This window comes from Prionailurus bengalensis, chromosome D2 (assembly GCF_016509475.1).
Source record: "Prionailurus bengalensis isolate Pbe53 chromosome D2, Fcat_Pben_1.1_paternal_pri, whole genome shotgun sequence".
NCBI lineage: Eukaryota > Metazoa > Chordata > Mammalia > Carnivora > Felidae > Prionailurus > Prionailurus bengalensis.
The window spans coordinates 54,079,784-54,101,897 of record NC_057351.1 but is presented as its reverse complement, the minus strand read 5'-3'; the positions used below and the strand labels follow the sequence as shown (position 1 = coordinate 54,101,897).

The following is a 22,114-nucleotide window of genomic DNA, read 5'->3' as shown; positions in this document are numbered from 1 at the left end:
TTTGGTGATAATGTTCTTCCTGGACCAGGCCCTGTATCTAAATTCTTTTAGGCAGTTGATGGAGAAGGTATAAAAAACCAAAAAAAAAAAACCAAAAAAAAAAAAAACCCCAAAAACCTCTTCTGAACTCTTTTGGGCCTTGTCTTCAGCTCAAAATAATCAGCATGCAAAGTTGGCACATTCTGGGAAGATGTGTTCTGAATCCCTCATAGTCCACGTAGAAGCTACAGCTAGTGCAAAAAGACTAAGGCAGGAACAAGCTCAGGCATGTTTGAGTATTAGAAAGTGGCCAGTATGACTGAAGCAGAGTTGGCACGAGGGCAGGACACAAAAGTCAGAGGTAGACTGTCCAGATGAGGCATCAATATTTTTTTCTAAGATGTTACAAGTCATTATTTTTCCCCACCCCCATAAAATGTCTTTCTCTTTTAGAAATCCTTTTCATATTAATGGATTCACCCATCCACCCAATTGTAGAAGTGGAAAAAAATTCAGAAATCAAAAAACAAAACCATGCCCCCTTGCTGACACTAGATGGCCCCACTTCCTATCTACCTAAGTAAACAATTGCTACAGACAGAACTCCCCTTTCACATTCCCAACACCAAATTTACAAACCTACTTTCATCTGATCTGAACACCATTTCCACTTTCCCTTATGTCATACTCTGCATCCATTTCCCTGCAGCCTATTCACGAATCTTAGATTACATATTATCCCACTATTTCTTAAACCTCTACTGAATATCTCCCATTAATATTTAAATGCTTAACATTAAATACTTCACTTTCATCTTTAAAAAAGGAAAGAGGCAACCTCCTTTCTTCCCTACCAGTTATTTACTATCTGCTCTCTCTTTCCCTTTACAGCTAACTTTAGAATTATCTACACTAGCAATCTTATTTCCTTGCCTCCCACTGATTCTTCAACCATTTGTCTGGCTGCTACACTCAATATATACCAAACTAACTAGGGAAATGAATGATCTACACACTACTAAATTTAATGGACATGTCTCAATCCCTGTCTCAACCTCAATGCCACCTGACACTATCAATCACTCCTTTATGAAAACTCCTTTATGATTATCTCTTGTTTTTTCTGACCCCAGCACTCTCCTGATATTCCTATTTCTGACATCTCTTAGCTCAGTCTCTTTCACCCAACCTATAAGTGAACTTTCTGAATGAACCAGAATCATCTGAGTTGGGTTTCTACCTAAGTGCATAATCTAATGGGAATATTTATTTTAGAGAGAGAGTTTGTGTGTGTGTGTGTGTGTGTGTGTGTGTGTGTGTGTGTGTGTGTGAACAAGGGAGAGAGGCAGAAGAGGAAGAGGGGAGAGGAAGAGGGATAGAGGGAGAGGGGAGAGGGAGAGGCAGAGACAGAAGCAGATGGAGAGAATCCTAAGCAGGCTCCATGCCCAGTGTGGAGCCCAACACAGAGCTCGGTTTCATGCCTCTGAGATCAAGACCTGAGCAGAGAGGTGCCTGAGTAGCTCAGTTGGTTAAGCGTCAGACTCTTAATTTCAGCTCAGGTCATGATCTCGGGGTGGGTGGGTTTGAGCCCCACATCAGGCTCCACACTGACAGTGCAGAGCCTGCTTGAGATTCTCTCTCTCCCTCTCTCTGCCCCTCCTGTGCTCTCTTTCTCTCTCTTTCAAAATAAATAAACTTTAAAAGGAAAAAAAAAAAGTTTAAAAAAAAAAAAAAAGACCTGAGTCAAAAACAAGATTTGGACATGTAACCAACTAAGCCACCCAGGTGCCCTAACAGAAATATTTTAAATGAAAGGTAAGTTCACTGAAGAATGGCCTAAAATAAAAATCTTTTCATCCAATTGTCATGACTAATGCCAAACACTATTTTGGGCACTAGCAATTCAGTGGTAAACAAAGACAATGTTTCTGACCTCAGAGTTGACACTGCAGTGGAAACAACAAATAAGGAATAAAACAATGTCAGGCAGGGGAGCCCTGGTGGCTCAGTTGCTTCAGCATCAAACTCTTGATCTCAGGGTCATGAGTCAAGCCCTGTGTTGGGCTCCACACTGGGCATGGAGCCTACTTTAAAAAACAAAACAAAACAAAACAAAACAAAACAAAAGACAGGTAGTGATAAGTGATAGGATAAAGAAATACGAAGCTGAGGAAGGTCATGAGAATGACAGAGGATGGATATTTACACAAAGGTACAACTCTGAGGAGGTGATATTAAGCAGGAACCTGAATGAAAAGAGAACATAAGCCATACAAAGACCTAGGAAAAAAGCATTTCAGAGGGAACAGCAAGAATGAAAGCCCTTAGGTAGATAGGAGGTTGGCAAATTGAGAAATGGCAAGAAACCATTAGGTCTGCAGTAGAATTAATGAGGCTGAGTGGTAGTTGAAATTGCAGAGACAGGCAGAGACCACAACAGATAGGACTTTGTAGAGCAGAGTAAAAAAGTTTGGATTTTAATTATGAGGAATGTCACTAGAGGGTCATGAGCAAGAAATGATAGGATTTGATTTGCATTTTTTTTTCAGTTATTTTACCTCTTTTGAGAGAAAGAGCAGGAGCACGTGAGACAGTGTGTGCACGAGTGGGGAAGGGGTGGGGAGAGACAGAATCCCAAGCAGTCTGCACGCTCAGTGTAGAGCCCAACTCATGGCTCGAACTCACAGATGGGGAGATCATGACCTGAGTAGAAATCAAGAGTCAGACACTTAATCGACTGAGCCACCCCAGGTACCCTTGATATGCATTAAAAAAAAATTTTTTTTAAATAATCTCTACACCTAATGTGGGGCTTCAGCCCACAACCTCAAGTGTCACACACTCTACTGAGCCAGCCAGGTGCCCCTGATTTGCATTTTTAAAGGAGTGTAAAACATGTAGTCTAACAAGTTTTATGAGAACTGTTTACTTTTTTATGTTTATTTATTTTTGACAGAGAGAGAGAGAGAGAGAGAGAGAGAGAGCATGAGAGGGGGAGGGGCAGAGAGAGAGAGGGAGACACAGAATCTGAAACAAGCTCCAGGCTCTGAGCCGTCAGCACAGAGCCTGATGCAGGGCTCGAACTCACAGACCCCAAGATCATGACCTGAGCCGAAGTCGGACGCTCAACCGACTGAGCCACCCAGGTGCCCGAGAACTGTTTACTTTTCAAGGGCTCACATAAGTGGCCTTCTAAATCAAATCAGAAGAAATACTACAAGTAATGGGATATTTCCTTAGTGCACTATAATTTATTTAAAAATCACTTGGTATACATTAAGAATAGAACTCTATCATTCAAACACTTTTCAACTTATCTTCTCAGGAATCTTACGTACAATCTACAAGGTTTTAATCAAGTAAATACTTTCCTTTCAAAATTTCTTAAGGTGCTAGGGGCACCTGGGTGGCTCAGTCAGCTAAGTGTCCAACTTCGGCTCAGGCCATGATCTCACGGCTCGTGGGTTTGAGCCCCACGTCAGGCTCTGTGCTGACAGAGCCTGGAGCCTGCTTGGGATTCGATGCCTCTGTCTCTCTGCCGCTCCCCCACTCATGCTCTGTCTCTCTCAAAAATAAACATTAAAAAAATTAAAAAATATATATATACATGCTAAAATTAAAAGGCTTTGCAATTTATGTAATAATCAAAATACATCATTTACTTACAACATTATCAATAGTGCCTAGATCAGGAAAAACCGAAGCTTCACTTTCTGGTTTTATAGTATCATTATGTATGATACTTTGCCTGAAGATGAAAAAAATGAGAACATACATGCACCGCTGTCAATTTTATATACTTTTTCAAATCTGTATATCATTTACATTTTTATTACAAAAGTGACTCTCCAAATATATTGCAATAGTACAAAAGTCAAGTTACCTTAAATAAAACCATAAAGTACTGTTTACTTAAATGTTCAACAAATGAAAACACTTTGCAATTTTTTTAAAAGTCAAATCTTCTGGCATTTATTAGAAAACAAGCTCAACCCACAGGATGATATGCAAATAATAAAACCACATTAAATGGTAGAATGTTTGGAAAGAAATGCAATTTTGCTAACTTCCCAAGCCTTGCAACTTTATTTAGTCTATCAAAATATTAAGAGGCAATGCTTAGCAGGGCTTAGCAAATGTTCCCACTCTCATTTAAAGTACCAAGTATTTCACTTCTATTGCAATTACACTGTTAGTAAACAAAAAATATTTTCAACGGGCCAGGATTTCTTCTCTCTGAAGTCACTAGTTTCCCTGAAATCTTCTGTTTTAATTTTTGTTTTTACATGGGTGAAGCAGTGAAGTTATAATTAATGAAGTTTTACTAATTTTGGGAATTCCTATTTTGGACACTGCTTTGATAACATCAAAATAACATGAGTGCTCACGTCAGCATCACATATAACATCAAAATAACATGAATTCAATACAAAAATCACTTTTTCCCCCAGAGGTAAGACTTTGTTTTCTGACACTGTATATGCCAACTAGTCGTAGAAAATTAAACATGGCTATTTCACATGTTTTTTCACCTCTTTTATACCCATCTCTGCTGTCTGAATATGCTCATGGAATACAAAAGAATTTTATAATCAAAAATAAGAAAAAGAAAAATAAAATGTATGGCATTATGAAGTAATATAAATTATTCCATGATTATATAATTTAGAATTACACTAACAGTATAGACTCTTAAAATGTTGACTGCTCTAGATAAAAATAGCATCAATTCCCAAGCTACAATGAAAGCTGTTATCCTAAAGTCGGAGGCTTCACAATCCCAATGCCCTTTTGCAAATGCTACCTAACTTTTGTAAAGTCAAACAAACATACCCAAACCAATAACATTATATGAAGATCATCAATGCAAAAGAAATCAGCAAAAACCGTAACTATGTTCTAGGGCTTTCAGAAAACTATGCTACCTGGGGCACCTAGTTGGCTCAGTTGGTTAAGCATCCGACTTCAGCTCAGATCACGATCTCACGGTTCATGAGTTCATTCAAGCCCTGCATCGGGCTCCAAGCTGTAAGCACAGCTGTGCTTACAGCTTGGAGCCTGGAGCCTGCTTTGGATTCTGTGTCTCCCTCTCTCTCTGCCCCTCCCCTGCTTGCACTCTCTCTCTCTCAAAAATAAACATTAAAAAATTAAAAAAAAAAGAAAATTATGCTACTTACTGGGATCTTCTAAGTACCACTTAAATAATACAATGTATACCTGGCTGAAAGGACATAAAATGAGAAATAATATATATATATATATATATATATATATATATATATATATATAATATATATATAATATACGTAATATATATATTAAGTAGACAAACGAAACATTATACATATTAAATTTTACATAATCTTGGAGATTTTTAGGAAAACTTATTTTTTAACTGAAAACCAAACAATCTATCATACACTGACCATGTAAAACAACCTTATATTGCCTGTAGAGTAGGTTCAAAGGAAGATACAGTACAATATTTGAACTGCCAGTATGGTCAGTCTCAAGAGGCTGAAGGACTAAAAATATCCCCTGAAGAAGAAATTTGGCAAAAAAAAAAAAAAAAAAAAAAAAAGGTTATTCTTTTCCTCCAAATGTGGTAAAATAAACCAGTTATCCCCAAAGTAACGAACACTCATTTCAAGTAATTACTCTGCTTACAAGTTTTATTTACACAGTAATTATTAATAGTGGTTTTTAGTGAATTCCTTGTATTTACATTTTATATACACATTTATATTTGAAAGGTAAAGAAACTGTACAATAATAAAAATGAGAAAAAGTAATACAGTAATTTAGGTCAACTCAGGAAACAAATACACAAAAGTAAGATTAAATTTAGGCAGGTAGTATAACTTCAATGAGATTACTGCCAGCGGTTACATTCCCTGTTACCAGGACCACCAATACCAAGGAAGTAGTTACCAGAGTTAAAATGTCATTCTAAAACCTATTAAGACCCTGGACACTCCCTCAATATTATTACACTACTAGTTTCCAATAAGTAAGCTCCAAAGATAGGAGTTAACTTCTGAGGGTTCCACTAGTGGTCCCTAGGCTAGAATGACCCATGGGGTAAAAATATATGGACACCATCTGGTCCCATACTCCTAAAGAGGCAGTCACTGAACTAACAAGGTTCTCAGGCTTGTTAGTTTGAAGACTACATACTGCTACCAGAAATAGTATGCTTAAGATTTGTTTTAAACCAAACTGCAACATAAAAGCACACTGTACATCTAATTATTAACAAAAGAGCATGTTATACAGATATCACTTATAATACTCAAGTGATTTAGGTTCAAGGATTAAACATAATATAATAAATTTCATATGAATTTACCAATAATTAATAATTTCTTTATTCACTATACCATCAAAGTTAGACTTGTTAGAAAAAAGTTAATTTTATCTTTTTCTTTTACTCTTATTTCCATTGATTAGAAAATTATGCACAGTGTTTTACAAGTCATAGACTTGGCTACATATTAAGATTTCAAATTTAAAACGGAATTAAATTTTGTTTCTACAGACAGTGAAGGAATTTCAACTAAGAAGTTTAACATCTTGCCAAGTAGCATGCTATTTAAGAACTCTCAGAATTCATATGTTTTACTCTTACCAGTGAAAAATCTCATTGATATTTATGGACTTACTTCCAAAATCAAGTCTTCAGTCCACTAAAGTGCAAAGAACTTTCCTTCTACCAGTTAGCTTTCTTAAATTACTAGATGAATTTAATAATTCTAGTAATAGAACAATTTCTTACACTAGAAACAGAAAGGCTAAAATTCTCTGAGTGACAGGAATTCCCTAAGAAACAATTTCCCTTCAGAAACAGACAGACATGATACTGTGGAAAACATCTAATTGAATGTGAAACAAGCTCCCACCAGTATTTCCAGTTCCCAGAAAACCCAAACTTCCCCCAACCTGTGAGTGAAGGTAATGAGTTCAATGACTTAAATAATTTACAATCAAAGTTGCTTACTCTTGGTCTCTAATATCTTCAAAAGGTCAGAACTGGAGACAATGTTTGTACTAAGGTGTTTATTTCAAATAGTATTTTGGAAGTTAAAGTAGTATTTAACAATCTGCTCTGACCTCCAAAGTGCTTTTAATGTAACTGTTAAGAAAGAAAAGATGTAAAAATTTGAATAATCTCCAAAGCTGTTAAAAAAGTTTATTGCATTAAACCGTTCACTCCAAATTATGGAGTATGAACTAGCCATTTAAACTTTTTCCTTTGTAAAAGGGCTCTCTACAAAATACTTTTTTATTAATACTGTCAATCAGTTACTCATTTCATTAACTTCAGTCATGGAATTCAAAATCAGCACTTTCCCATGTCTTGATTCGTTTAGATTTCTCCAACATTTTCTTCCATGTTTTTTACATAGGAAACAAAAAACTTTTATCAAAAAAACATCTTTTACATTACATTTAGTCTTAATCTTGAAGATTAGCTTTTCAAAGCAGGACTATTATTCTTGTCTCCTTCTTTAATATCCTTCATTACAGAGGCAAAGACCTGAAAATTATATAAAGGAAAGATTAATCCTCAAAATTAGCTACCACACAGATTAAGATATTTAAATAACTATAGCTTATTAATGCGAAAAGGCTTTAGTATATTTAACTCTGTCCACTGGAAGACTGCCATTCTCAAATCCTCTTGTTTGTTTCAACCCAATTTTATGGTATATACATTCCAGTTTTTTATCACTTGCCAAATATTATGAAATTACTGTTTGGTAACAGAACATTTTCTTGACCGATATTCCCTTTTTTTTTTTTTTTTTTGGACCAGTATTCTTAGATTTCATTTTCATAAGTAATAAAACTGTGAGCTTATGATGCCTACCGTCTATCATTCAAGGAGCAAGTGATAATGCTATCTTATATGTCACTTAACTTAAACTGCCAATGTTTGCTTCCCTAACAAGACTAAAAGCATCTAAAAAGCTACAAATCATACATTATATACTTTCTATTGCAAACTCTTAGCACGCAGTAGGTGTTTAATACAGTTGTTGTCTACTTGAGATACCAAAGTAATTACAGAATTGTTCTGGCAAATGGGACCACTGTAGATTGTAGTTCACTAAATGCAAAACATTACTGGACTTACATAAAAATAATATAGGTTTGGATAGGTGAAAGAGGAGTAATATGTTTTAAACTCTTGCTCTTTCAAAGTCAAAAATCAGTTTTTAATTGATTTTTAATTAAGTACTAACATTTGAGAAATAAGTAACTTTTTTTTACAAGAAGTCAACTGATTGTTTTAACATATCTATTAGAAGAAGTAGGAAGAGGTCACTCTACCTGAGTCCATTTTTTGGTGCTATTCTGCATCTGAATGGCTGCAATACAGTTGAACAGCTTTTCTGATGTGATATCTTCTGGCAATTTAGTTAGGAACTGTGCTATATGAATAAAGTCCATTTGTAGAAGAATATCTTCATATAATCGGAGGATTCCTAATCCAGTCCTAAATAAAAATTCCTCCCCATCTCTGCAAAATACATCCCAGACTCTACAGGCCAGATCAAGTGGGAGTGATTTGCTATACAGTGTGAAGATCCTAAAATTAGGGGGGAAATAGTCATTGAAATTTTTCATTCATTTATCCATTCACTCATTAAACATCTCTATATAAAAACAACAGTGCTTAATTAGGGATAAAAAGGCAAATAAGATATAACTCCTTCTTTCAAAAACTTGAGCAGTGGGAAAGTAACAAATAACGAAATTATGTGAATTTACAACCTTCCATAGAGATATGGCTTAACACATATGAGAGTGACAAAATCACCTAGTAGTTAAGGATATGGTCTTTGAAACCATAATATCTGAGTTTGACATTAGTAGTGTTACCTTGAGCAAGATATCCACCCTTGCTGTGCCTCAGTTTCCTCATTAGTAAACAAAGAATGATATTACCTACCTCTCAGGATTGTTTTGAAAATTAAAGGAATAAATGTAAAGTATTTAGAACAGTGCCTGGCACATAAGAAATGCTGAAAAAAGTTACTTATTATTGTATGAGGAACCCAAGTATCTATTAACCTAAAAATCATAATGTCTGACTTGTCTCTCTTCTCCTACCACAGACATCTATCTACTGGGTTTTTGTTTTTCCCTTTACCAAACTTTACTTACTACTTCTTTTGGAGCATGTATACGCTCCCAACAGAATCACCAAAACGGTTTTTCCCATCCTTTCTGACAATGTCTGATCATGTAATTCTTTATCCAGTGGTGCTTCGGGGCGGCATTCTGGTTGGGGAAATAGGAGAGTAGGTGCTAGAGAACTTTTCTTAAAGCTGCCTTGGCAAAGCACACATTTTTTTTTTTTTTTAAGATTTTATTTTTAACTAATCTCTACAACCAACATGGGGCTCAAACTTACAACCCCAAGATCAAGAGTCGCATGCTCTACATACTGAGCCAGCCAGGCACCCACAAAATACACATTTTTTTTTTTTTTTTTTTACAAAGATTGTGTTTATTTGAGGTAGTGCTGATGAAACCTGAGGAAGAGAACTAAAGGCTCCCACCCTATTTAGCACTGCCACTTATTTATTCCTCTTTTCTCTTGCATAATCGATTGTGGGATTTGTATGTAGTAAGTTCAACAGAGGCAGTGAAACAAAAACCCATGTCTATTTCTTACATTATAAACACATATTTAATTGCACAACAAAAAGCATGCCCTTGGTAGTACAGAGAATAGTAATTCATTGCTCAAAATGAGAGAGAGAATGGCACTACCACTGTCTAGGAAGTTTCTAGTACACAGTACTCACTCATTATTGGTTTCATCCTGCTCCCTATTATTAATTGTGATCCTGGTTTGTCTCCTGTTGACACTCCTCAGGCCTGAAAATTGAGTATTTTCCCCCCTTCCCCCTCTTAGTATTTGATTTTGGTCCTCTGGGTCTCATGATATAAAACCTTTCTTCTCCCCCATTATCTTGGGTCCTTCCCAGAGGAACTCTAATGTTCCTAGTGGGAATGGATGAGAACACACTGAAAAATAAGTTTAAAAAAAATCTTAAATAAAAGAAGCCCCAAAAAACTGGTAAGACAGCATATTTGATCAAAGCCATTAATTATTTATTTTTCTATATTAAAACTTAGGATCATTTACATGAAATCCACTGAATTTGGTGATTAGAATTTAAGGGTTGAATGTTTCATACATACTCTTAACAACCTATCTTAAGATAACTGCACCATCCCTTTGGCAAAATTCACCACCCCTACGTTCTGTAATCAACGGGCTCACCAGAGTCTTTGGCAAGGAAGTGTTGAAATTGGAAAGTTGAAAAAAAGGCATTAGCACCTAAATAAGGCTACACTCTTCTGTCAAAAAGCTGGATAAAGCCTTGAAAAAACAAAGCCTTAAAAAAAAAAAAAAAAACCCACTATCGTAACTATCACAAGCTCTTGTGTGTGAAGAATAAAGAAATGGCTCTCTTTCTGAGAGTATATGTAGTATGTACTAGGCATTGAATGAGATAATTCATGTAAAACACCCTCATACCAACTTAAGATATAGATATTATTATTCTCATTTTCTATATAAGAGACTAAAATACAAACTGAGGGATTCTCATTCCAGCCCAGAGTCCATGTTCTTAATCAAATGCTTCCCCACAAAAATGTGAATTTCTCTATTTGTAAGGGAAGAAGTTTTCAGATGTATAATCCTGTACATGAGATTTACTTTAGTTCCTGAATTACACAAAAAGTTTTTTTTTTTTAAGTATTTTATTTTTGAGAGAGCACGTGCACAAGCAAGGGAGGGGCAGAGAGAAAGAGGGAGACATAGAATCTGAAGCAGGCTCCAGGCTCTGAGCTGTCAGCACAAAGCCTGATGTGGGGCTTAAACCCACAAACTATGAGATCATGACCTGAGCCGAAGTCGGACATTTAACTGACTGGGCCACCCAGGTGCCCCTACTTGGTTTTTTATTTTTAATTATATTTTATGTATGTTATGACTTACCAGTCTATCAAGTATATGTCTGGTGTAAGACTGTAAGATTTAAAATGAAGAAATAGTTTGGAGAGATTTTCTTCAAAAAATACTTCAAACGTTGCAAAATATTTCAACATCTAAAGATAGAAATATCAATAAAGTTATTAAAGAGTATACTAGAGTATACTCTAGAAGTAAAGAAATTAAATCCCTAATAACAAATTAACAAAAAGTCTTGCTTAGCACCTCTTTCTGAGTCTTTTCATCAAGCATTCGCAAAACCGTAATTCAATGAAAAACTTATTTTAGTCTTCCAATTACTGTTTTTCCCTCCAAAAGAGCATTCAGACTATAGAAACCAACAATTAAAGGAAAATACGATTCATTCCAAATGTTCATACCATGCTGTGATCCACACGAAAAAAGGCCAACTGGCATGGCTTATTGAGGAGATTTGCAAACGCAATGAAGGCATCTGCCTCTTCCAAATTGAGAATGAGAACTGCTGCTATGAAGGACATCCCTTGGACCTTCAAAGAGAAAAGAAATTAATCAAAATATGCTTACAATAATAATTCTATGTACTTTATCTTACAGTATTCTTAAAAAATTATAAAATGATTAAAGTAGAATTAATCAAGATTTCTTTTTATTTGCCAATGAGAGCGCCGGATCCTAACCACTAGACCACGAGGATTATTTGCCAATGAAAGTAAATACAAAGAACCTGCTAGTAATTATGAAATCTCCCTAATTTTACATTTCTTGTTCATGTGTTATGGCTTAAAAAGAATTAGGGAATGGGATGCCTGGGTAGCTCAGTCGGTTAAGCATCTGACTTCAGCTCAGGGCTCAATCTCAAGGTTCATGACCTTGAGTCCCACATAGGGTGAGTTCCAGCTCTGCTTCAGGTATGCACAAGCCTCACTTTGGGTGAACACAAGCCCCACTTTAGGTGAGCCCTACTTGTGTGTATGTGTGTGTCTCTCTCTCCCTCATGGGATTGTCTCTTTCTGCCACGCCCCTCTTTCACTTCCACCCTCTCTCAAAACAACAAAAATAAAATAAAAAGAATTAGGAAAATTTCTTGGAAAAAAAGAATAAAGTATTGGCTTTTACTTGTTACAAAAGTCTATCTCCATGTATTGTCTCACTTTCATTTTCTCTAAGTCTGAAGTCTTTCGAAGTAGAGTATAGTGAAAATCAGGTGATTGCTTTCATTGTTATAGCACATCTGTCTGAGGTAGAAAATCAGGAACTAAGAATAAAAGAAATGTATGAGAACTGCTGCTGAAATTCTAAGAAGAGGTTGTGGGAGGTTGGACAGTGAGGCTGGGTTCCTGGAAAGTAGGATGAAGAAATACGAAAAAACCATTCCAGTGGCAGAAAAGAAATAGGAGTAAAGAGGTGTAGGACCAGTCCAGCTGAAGCACAAGATTTATTATAATGAGAGAACTTTTTTTCTTAACTTTATATTTAAATTTTAGTTAACATACAGTGCAATAATGGTTTCCGGAGAATTCAGTGATTAATCATTTAATACAACACCCAGTGCTCATCAGAACCAGTGCCCTCCTTAATACCCATCACCTATCCAGCCTATCTCCCACCCACCTCCATCCATCAACTTATAGTTTGTTCTCCATCTTTAAGAGTCTTTTGTGGTTTGTTTTCCTCTCTCCTCTTTTCCCTCACCTTCCCATATGTTCATCTGTTTTGTTTCTTAAATTCCACATAAGTGAAACCATATGGTATTTGTCTTTCTTGGACTTATTTTACTAGCATAATACATTCTAGCTCCATTACGTCATTGCAAATGGCAAGATTTCATTATTTTTGATGGCTGAGTAATATTCCATTGTGTATATATGTATGTATGTATGTGTATGTGTGTGTATACACATATATAAAGAAGGTGGTATATAGCATGGTGTGGTACACACATACCACCTTCCTTACCTGTTCATCAGTCAATGGACATTTGGGTTCTCTCCATAGTTCAGCTATTGTTGATAATGTTGCTATAAACATTAGAGTACATGTACCTCTTCAAATCTGTATTTTTATATCCTTTGGGTAAATACCTAATAGTGCAATTGCTAGAATGTAGGATAGTTCTATTTTTAGTTTTCTTTAGTGATCTCCATACTGTTCTCCAGTTTGCATTCCCACCAACAGTACAAAAGGGTTCCCGTTTCTCCACATTCCTGCCAACATCTGTTGTTTCTTGCGTTGTTAATTTTAGCCATTATGACACGTGTGAGGTGGTATCTCATGGTTTTGATGTGTAGTTCCCTGATGATGAGTGATGTTGAGCATCTTTTCATGTGTCTGTTGGCCATCTGGATGTCTTCTTTGGAAAAGTGTCTGTTCATGTCTTCTGCCCATTTCTTAACTGGTTATTTGTTTTTTGGGTGTTGTTAAGCTCTTTATAGATTTTGGAATCTAACCCTTTATCAGATATATCATTTGTAAATATCTTCTCCCATTCCATAAGTTGCACTTTAGTTTTGTTGATTGTTTCCTGAGCTGTGCAGAAGCTTTTAATGTTGAAGTCCCAATAGTTCATATGTTTGCTTTTATTTCCCTTGCCTCTGGAGATATGTCTAGTAAGCAGATGCTCTGGCTGAGGTCAAAGAGGTTGCTGCCCGTGTTCTCCTCTGGGATTTTGATGGTTTCCTGTCTTACATTTAGATCTTTCATCCATTTTTAATTTATTTGTGTATGGTATAAGAAAGTGGTCCAGTTTCATTCTTCTGCATGTTGCTGTCCAATTTTCCCAACACCATTTGTTTAAGAGACTTTTTTCCATCAGATATTATAATGAGAGAACTTAAGTATGATGTATTTACAAACAGTGAAAGGCATTGAGTAAAAAGCTCATCTATATAGATGCTTGCTTGTGAGTTATGGAGAACTATTATGAATTTTTTAGTGAATAAGTGATATGGAACTGCTGCTATAAAAATACTCATTCTTTGGGGCACATGGGTGGCTCAGCTGGTTAAGCATCTGACTTTGGCTCAGGTCATGATCTCACGATTCATGGGTTCGAGCCCCACATTGGGCTCTGTGCTGACAGCTCAGAGCCTGGGGCCTGCTTCAGATTCCGTGTCTCCTTCTCTCTCTGCCCCTCCTCTGCTCTCTCACTCTCTCTCTCTCTCCTTCAAAAATAAATATTTAAAACAAAAACAAAAACAAAAACAAACCTCATTCTTTTACTAAAAAAAAAAAAAAATTCATCATCCACTTTACTTCTGGTAAAGACTTGCATAAGAGACTTACATAAAAAGACCACTAAGGATATTTGCAATGAAACCATGGTCTCTTTTTCCCAACCAAATGTTTTGAAAGGTTTGCCTACAATCACTATTTCTACTTTCTCAGCTCTCTTTGAAGTTTTTAGCACACCTCAGTCTGGATTCCCACTCCATTACTATACTATCTTGAAACTTCTTGCCAGGATAACCAGTACTTATAAACCCCAATGGGCACTTTTCTATGCTCCTAGAATTCCGTTTGGTTCTGTGATCCAGTATTTTTTTGTTCTCCTCCTACTTCCCTGGCTTCTTCTGATTACTTTCGGCAAAATCTACAGAAATTCCCTATTTGATTTTCTAGAGTATTAATTCCACGAGGACAGAGCCTGTGGTAGGCAGAATAACGTGCCTAGGACAGGATCTATATCCTAATCGCTGGAACCTGTGAAAATGATTTCTTACATGGCAAAAGGGACTTTGCAGATGTGATTAAATTAAGGATTTTGTGATGGTGAGATCACAATGTAAGTGTATTGGTGGGTGTGCCCAATGTAATCATCATGAGGATCCTTATAAATAAAAAAGGGAAGTAGGAGAATGAGAGAGAGAGAAACTTGAGGATACGATACTACTAGCTTTGAAGATGGAAGTGCAGGGTCAAGAGCCAAGGAATGCGGGCAGTTTCCAGAAGCCAGAGTAGGCAAGGAAGTGAGTTCTTCCCTAGAGCCTCCAGAAAGATAACAGCCCTGCCAATACCTTGACTTTCAGATTTCTAATCTCCAGAGCTTCCAGATAATAAATCTATATTGTTTAAAGCCACTACGTTTGTGGCAATTTGTTATGGCAATAATAGGAAACTACTACAGTACAGAGACAAGACCATGTCTGTTTGTTTACAATTATATTCTTTAAAAAAAAATTAAAAAAAAATTTTTTTTACATTTATTTTTGAGACAGAGAGAGAGCATGAATGGGGGGAGGGTCAGAGAGAGGGAGACACAGAATCTGAAACAGGCTCCAGGCTCTGAGCTGTCAGCACAGAGCCCGACGCGGGGCTCGAACTCACGGACCGCAAGATCATGACCTGAGCCGAAGTCGGCTGCTTAACTGACTGAGCCACCCAGGCGCCCCTAAAAAAATTTTTTTAAGTTTATTTATTTTGAGAGAGAGAGAGACAGCGTGAGTTGGGGAGGAACAGAGAGAGAGAATCCCAAGCAGGGGGTCATGTGGGGCTTGAACTCATGAAACCTCAAGATCATGACCTGACCCAAACCCAAGAGTTGGATGCTCAACCAACTGAGCCACCCTGGCGCCCCACGATTATATTTCTAATATAAAAATATATTTTTATATTAAAATTGTTAACCATCTGTAATAGAAGAGTAGCCAATAGAAGGAATTAAAAATATATTTAATTGAATCTAAGATGCTGTTTAAAAAACATTATTTTACATCACACCAAAAAAGAAAAATGCCACTTAAACATTGACAACACTTTCTTAGAATTTTTATTTGATGTGTATCACAGAGCTGTTTAAAGCTCAGATTTATCATATATCACTATTTCGTATATATGAAAAGGAAATAAAAATAAAGTTATTTCTACAGTATCTTCAAAGTCCAATTTTTGAATATTCTGTATGATTTATCAACTTGTGATGTGATGCACTAAAATAAGCACACCATTTACATAGTATTTCTATGAAAAATGTATAACCTAAATCTAACCATGAGGAAATGATCAGGAAACTACTGCAAAAGAATCAAAAAAGGGTCATTATAAAATCAGGCTTGACTCTTCAAAAGTGTTACAGTCATGATAGACAGAAAAGGCTAAAAAACTGTTCCAGATGAAAGGACACTAAGGCAACAGGACAACTAAATGCCACATCCAACTCTGACTGGATCCTGGAAGTGGCGCTGGGATGGAGTTAGTGCAACTTTGCTGTTTGAAGTTATTCAAAATAAAAATTTAACAAACAAAAAACCCTTATGGATAGACCACGCAGCTTAAGAAGTAAAACTTTAGGGGTGCCTGGCTGGCTCAGTTGAAACAGCATGCAACTCTTGATCTTGGGGTTGTGAGTTCAAGCCCCACATTGGGCATAGAGCTTACTTAAAAAAAAAAAAAAAAAAAGAAAAAGAAAAAGAAAAAAGAAAAAAAAACAAGAAAGAAAAAGAAGTAAAACTACCAGTTGAAATACCTGTGTAACTGAACCACTTTGTTACTTGAAATCTTTCTTCCTTCCCTTAAGCTTGGCTGGGTCATGGGAGGAAGTCAACTACTTATATTCCCTATTCTTTATTGCCTTTGCACACATGCACACAGATCTTTCTTGTTTTTGTTTTGCTTATAATCACTATAGACAAACAGAAAACTATAATGAAAATAAATGCAGGGAAGATACACACCTTGCAAAGTTCTTACAGTAATACCGGAGTCCTGGTCTACAGTTTCTGACTCCTCCTGAGATATTGGAAAATGTAGTCTCCTCACTTCCACCTTTATGATCTACTGACCTTAGAGCCCCACCATAGTGCAAGCCAAGTTCACAGTAGTTACAGTCCAGACAAATTAATAGCTCCCTACTTCCTTGCTTCAAAATGCAAAGCTTATATCAGAGGACCTACAGACAGGTGATAATCAAGACTCAAGAGTTTTATTCTACTCAGAAGTAAGCTATAACCAGGGCACCTAGCTGGCTCGGTTCGAAGACATGTGACTCTTGATCTCAGGGTTGTGAGTTCAAGGCCCCACATTGGGTGTGTAGAGGTTACTTAAAAATAAAATCTTTAAAAGATGTGAACATTACATAATGTTTTTATAATTCTATGACATAAAACATGAGCAAGAGAGTCTTTATTTCATTTCATTTCACTTTTAAATAGGCTTCATGTACAGCACGGAGCCCAGTGCAGGGCTTGAACTCACCACCCTGAGATCAAGACCTGAGCTGAGGATCAAGAATCAGATGCTTAACCAACTGAGTCACCCAGGCACCCCAAACAAGAGAGTTTAGACTCCTCGTCCAAATTTACTTTCTCCATAAGGACTATTTGACAATCTTCTTTAATACAAAACCTGTCCCATTCTCAAACCTAGCACTTTCCCCCTTTATACACCATACTTTTTACTTTTCCTGTAGCACTTATTACCTTTTAATATAACATGATTTATTTGTTTGTTGTTTGTCTCCTCCTCCTAAACCCTAAGTGTCAGAAGGGGAATAATCTTTATTTTGTTCACTGAGGTAACTAAAGTGCCTAGAACAATGCCTGGCATATAGCAATGACCACACAAGTATTTGTTGAGTGAATGAATAAACAAACGTACAAGTGAACATGTAACAAAACAGAGTAAGTTAAGTTGTACCAGACAACAATCCTATTCTCTGAAACTCTCCTATTTTAAGACAGAGGTGAGCAGATGAGGTTTTATGACTTCTAGTTAAACACGGCAAATTGAACACTCACATTTTTCTTTGTTCCCTCCCAAATCCAACTAAAATGACGGTAAAGAAAAAAAATATTAGCCTAGAAGGACAAAGAGAATGGAAAATAATATAAACAGTAAATAAAAATGTCAACAGCATTTTAGAAATTTTAACTAAATGTTAAATTAGTTAAATGCTGAAATGATGAATGCTGAAACTAAAATATCTGCAGAGGAGGAAGCAGCAAGCCAATTCAGCCATACATCTGGAAGGCTCAGAAACTGAAGTTATCAGGTCCCTCTGAAATTTGGAGGTAAGGCTAAAACTAGGATTCAACCAGTTTATAAAAGGCCCAAGTCTCCTTCCTCTATCCTGTATGGACAGATGCCTATCCTTCCCTCAACCTGGCATAATAGAAGAGGTTTATCTCTAGAGGCACAGGCACTGGAAGAAGGGGATAAAGCACCATACCAACAGCAGTGGCAATAAATAAAAGTTTACAAATTGAATAATGAAATACCAGCAGTTCTTCCAGAAATCTGGTGGGCAGTCTCATAAACCCCTGGGAAGATTCCTCTCTAGGTAAGTTGGTAGGCCGAAGAAAAATAAGACATAGAGAATACAGACATTTGGGAGCTAGTGCAATATAAGATACTTTGCAAAGATAAAATGTTTATATTCAAAAACCAGACTGAAACAAATACTTACATAACCAACATCAGGTCTGTAACACGTATATGCCCCTAAGATACTATGTAAGACATCATGATATGGACCACCCTTAAGAGAGAAAAATGAAATGTCAAACTGTACAAATAATAGTCTCTAAGTTAATTCTCAATTAATTTTTAAAGACTTCCTAAATGACTAGTTTTAGTTAGTATATTGTATCATTATCAGAAATATTCTAAATACACTCTGCCAAGATATTTTCTCTAAAGAATAAAAAAATATTTAATCCTGAAAAAACCAAATAAACTCACTTGACAGATACAAGTTATCATTTTAAAGATTGCTAGATTTGGTACAAGATTATGATGAAAACAGATTGTTCCACTTCATACAATATAATTTCAGCAAAAGAAACCCATCAAGCTACAGCAGTTATGTTTATCAATAATTTTAATCTTAATGGTAAAAATTTTTATCTCATTTTATCAATCTATAGATAGAGGAATTCCATGTGTGAATATACAGTCCACACAAAATGTAATCATTTCTCACAAAGTATGTTTCTCACAAGCAACTCGTAAGCGTCTGCACAAAATGATTTTTATAAGCCATTTTTTTCCCATTTCAATAGTAATTCTGGAAAACTAAGGTTTGGGCAAAAGTTCTTTACATGTTAACTGACTAATAAGCAAAATGTTAAAATTCAAATACCTTACAGAATAAAAAGTAAAACAAAGAAATGCACCTTAATGAATAAAGGTATCATGGGCTATGCTAACGGCAATGCATTCAGTTAGTGGAATAAAATAACAGAAATCCCTTTAGAATTTTCCCACTAGTTTCACACTTTCTATATAAAGGTCTCCAACTTTTATAGTTTGCCTTTAAAAAAATAATAGCTATGAATTTGAGAATTTGTTCTGTTGGATTAAAAAAAATTTTTTTAAGTAGTTACAGGGCTGTCTGGGTGGCTCAGTTGGCTAAGTGACTGACTCTTGGTCTTGGCTCAGGTCTTGATTTCAGGGTTGTGAGTTCAAGCCTCATGCTGGGCTCCACACTGGGCATGAAACCTACTTAAAAAACAAAAAACAAAAAACAAAAAAAAACTAGTTATAACTGGTTAGAAACACTCACCTTCTGGAAGATGTAAAGGGATGGAAATGTACGGGATATGTCCAACTTAATTAATTCCAGACTGGCCTCCCGATCAGCAACAGATACACCTGCATTTGCAAGGTAGATAAAATTAAAATGATTACTTGACTATATACCAGTTCAATCTTGTACACACAGAATAATCATATAGCACAGATGTTACTTAAGGAAAGTTAAAAGCTTCATAATCAAGAAATTTAAAGAAATGCCACATAGCTTTTACTAGAACTTAAGGGTTTCTTTTATGAAGAAAATATTTATATACTTATCAGAAAACTATATGAAGGATTTCTACTTCCAGTTTTTATACAAGGTAAGGACAGACTATCACTCCCACAATAACAACTGGGGAAAAAAACAAGTAAGCTTCAAATATCCCAAGTTTTTTTAAAAAGGCATATGAAAACTGTAGACACAGGGAGGATTTAAATTCCAGAAAGAAAAGAGGCTTTCCTACATAGCCATTTTTCTTCCTAGAGGCATATGCCAAGTCTGGGCATGAGCTCAGGACTGAGTTTGCCATACACAAAGGTACTCTGCTTGGGAAAAGAGAAACCTTGGGAAAAGAGAAACCCTTAGACCTCTTCATAACCAAATAACACTGATGTGATACATAGAATCACAAGGGAGAGTGTCTCAGGGGAGGGAGGAGCCTCTAATAAAAACAGGACAGTTCTTCCTACCCAGATATTTGAATCCCACAATGAATTAAGTATATCTAAAGCTTCAACCTTGTCCCAACCTAGCTCAGTTGCTGACTGAACTGAAGTAATAACCCAACTCCCTGACAGAAAAGAGCATGCTTCCTCTGCAGGGGAAACATCCACTTCAGTTTCTATATTATTCTTTATTCAGTGATTTACATATAATTGGAAATTTTAAGATATGCAAATAAGCAGAAAAATATGACTTGTAATCAAGGGGAAAGCAGCCAATAAAAGCAGACACGAAGATGACCCAGTAATGGAATGAATAAACAAGAATATTGACTGTTACATGTTCAAGAAAAGAGAGGAAAAGATGGGGGGAAATGTATGGGATGGAAAGATGAAGAACTGCCACAGAGAAATAGAATCTACGAAAAGAATCAGGTAGACATTCTAGAATTACAGAATATAATATCTGAAGTTAAAGACTCATTGGACATATCTAATAGACTGGATATAGGAAAAGAGGGGATTGGTGAAACTGATTATAGGAATAAAAATCATCTAAACTGAGGCACAGAAGGAAAACCATGTTTTTTAAGTGTACAAGACTTGGGGCTCCTGGGTGGTTCAGTCGGTTGAGCATCGGAGTTCAGCTCAGGTCATGATCTCACAGTTGTGGGTTGGAGCGCCGTGTTGGGCTCTGTGCTGACATCTCACAGCCTGGAGCCTGCTTCAAATTTGTGTCTCCCTTTCTCTCTCTCTCTGCCCCTCCCCGGCTCACACTCTCTCTCAATCTCTCAAAAATAAATGAACGTTAAAAAAAAATTTTTTTTTAAGTGTATGAGACTTGTAGGGCACTGTGAAGTGGTCTAACATACACATAATTGGAGTCCAAAAAGGAGAGAAACAACGTGGCAGAAGTAATATTTGAAAAACAATGGCTAAAAAAGTTAAATGCCAACTGTAAATTATAAACACACAGGAGATGAGAAATCAGTAATTTAAACAGAACACTGTTCCTTACTGGAACAATTCTTCACTTACACGCAATTAATATCTACGAAAGTGCAACTTTTACCACTTAATCATGACAAAATGTCTCAAAAGTAAATGCTTATAATTTTAATTCTTATATTTTCAATACTTCATAAAAATAAATTCAAAAAGAATTATAAACAGCTAAGGCTATGCCAATATAAAGCCGCTAACATCTTGTCCTTCCTTGCACTTCTAGTTTCCCACAAATAGCTGACGTAGCTAATAGGTCTCAAACAATACTTACGTGAACTTTTCTCAAAATCAAGTCTTCTCTCTAACCTTCTTTAATCAATTTTCCCCACCCTTCTTTCATTCCTCTAAAATAGTACTCAAGGAATTTAACAAAGTTGTTTACATACTCACAGGAAACCACTCTGTAATGTATACCATTTCTCTATTCTAAACCATGCTCATTTTTAGAGTTTTACTGGCAAAAGAAAAGTGTTTGCTTTCTATGAAGTAAAACAAATATAGAAAGAAAAGTGACTGGCAGACAAATAGCACCCTATTATTCAAGGAGAAGAGATGGCTGACTAAACTTACCTACATTTAATATACAATGTTAACAGGAAAAAAGTGCTCCTGTTTTCTCCAAAATGACTAGGAAAAAAAACTGATGAGAGTGGAAGGAAAGATGAAGTCTGTAAGTTAAATGAACAAAGGCTATGGCACAATAATTATAAATAATGTATTAATTAGGTAGTGAGTGAAAGTGAGTGAGGAGACAGGAAGTCACAAGTGAGGAATGAAGATCATCTATCTTTTTAATTTTTTAATGTTTATTTTTGAGAGATGGAGGGAGGGAGAAACTGAAGCAAGCTCCAGGCTCCAAGCTGTCAGCACAGTGCCTGATGTGGGGCTCAAACCCATGAACAATGAGAGCATGACCCGAGCTGAAGTTGGACACCTAACCCACTGAGTCACCTAGGC

At 36.1% G+C, this 22,114-nt stretch overlaps 1 protein-coding gene across 3 annotated transcripts in view; it reads right to left on the bottom strand.

Moving 5' to 3' along the window:
* Positions 1-5,633: 5,633 nt before the first annotated feature.
* TBC1D12 (TBC1 domain family member 12) overlaps positions 5,634-22,114 on the bottom strand; it is a 100,747-nt gene continuing 84,266 nt past the window's right edge. For all 3 annotated transcript variants that reach the window (XM_043597020.1, XM_043597022.1, XM_043597023.1), the window contains 6 exons: positions 19,476-19,564; positions 18,378-18,449; positions 11,377-11,505; positions 11,003-11,112; positions 8,314-8,572; positions 5,634-7,516 (listed from right to left, as the gene is read on the bottom strand). In XM_043597020.1, coding sequence (XP_043452955.1) covers positions 7,448-7,516; positions 8,314-8,572; positions 11,003-11,112; positions 11,377-11,505; positions 18,378-18,449; positions 19,476-19,564 — 728 coding nt within the window. In that variant the 3' untranslated portion in view covers positions 5,634-7,447. The remainder of the gene's footprint in view (positions 7,517-8,313; positions 8,573-11,002; positions 11,113-11,376; positions 11,506-18,377; positions 18,450-19,475; positions 19,565-22,114) is intronic.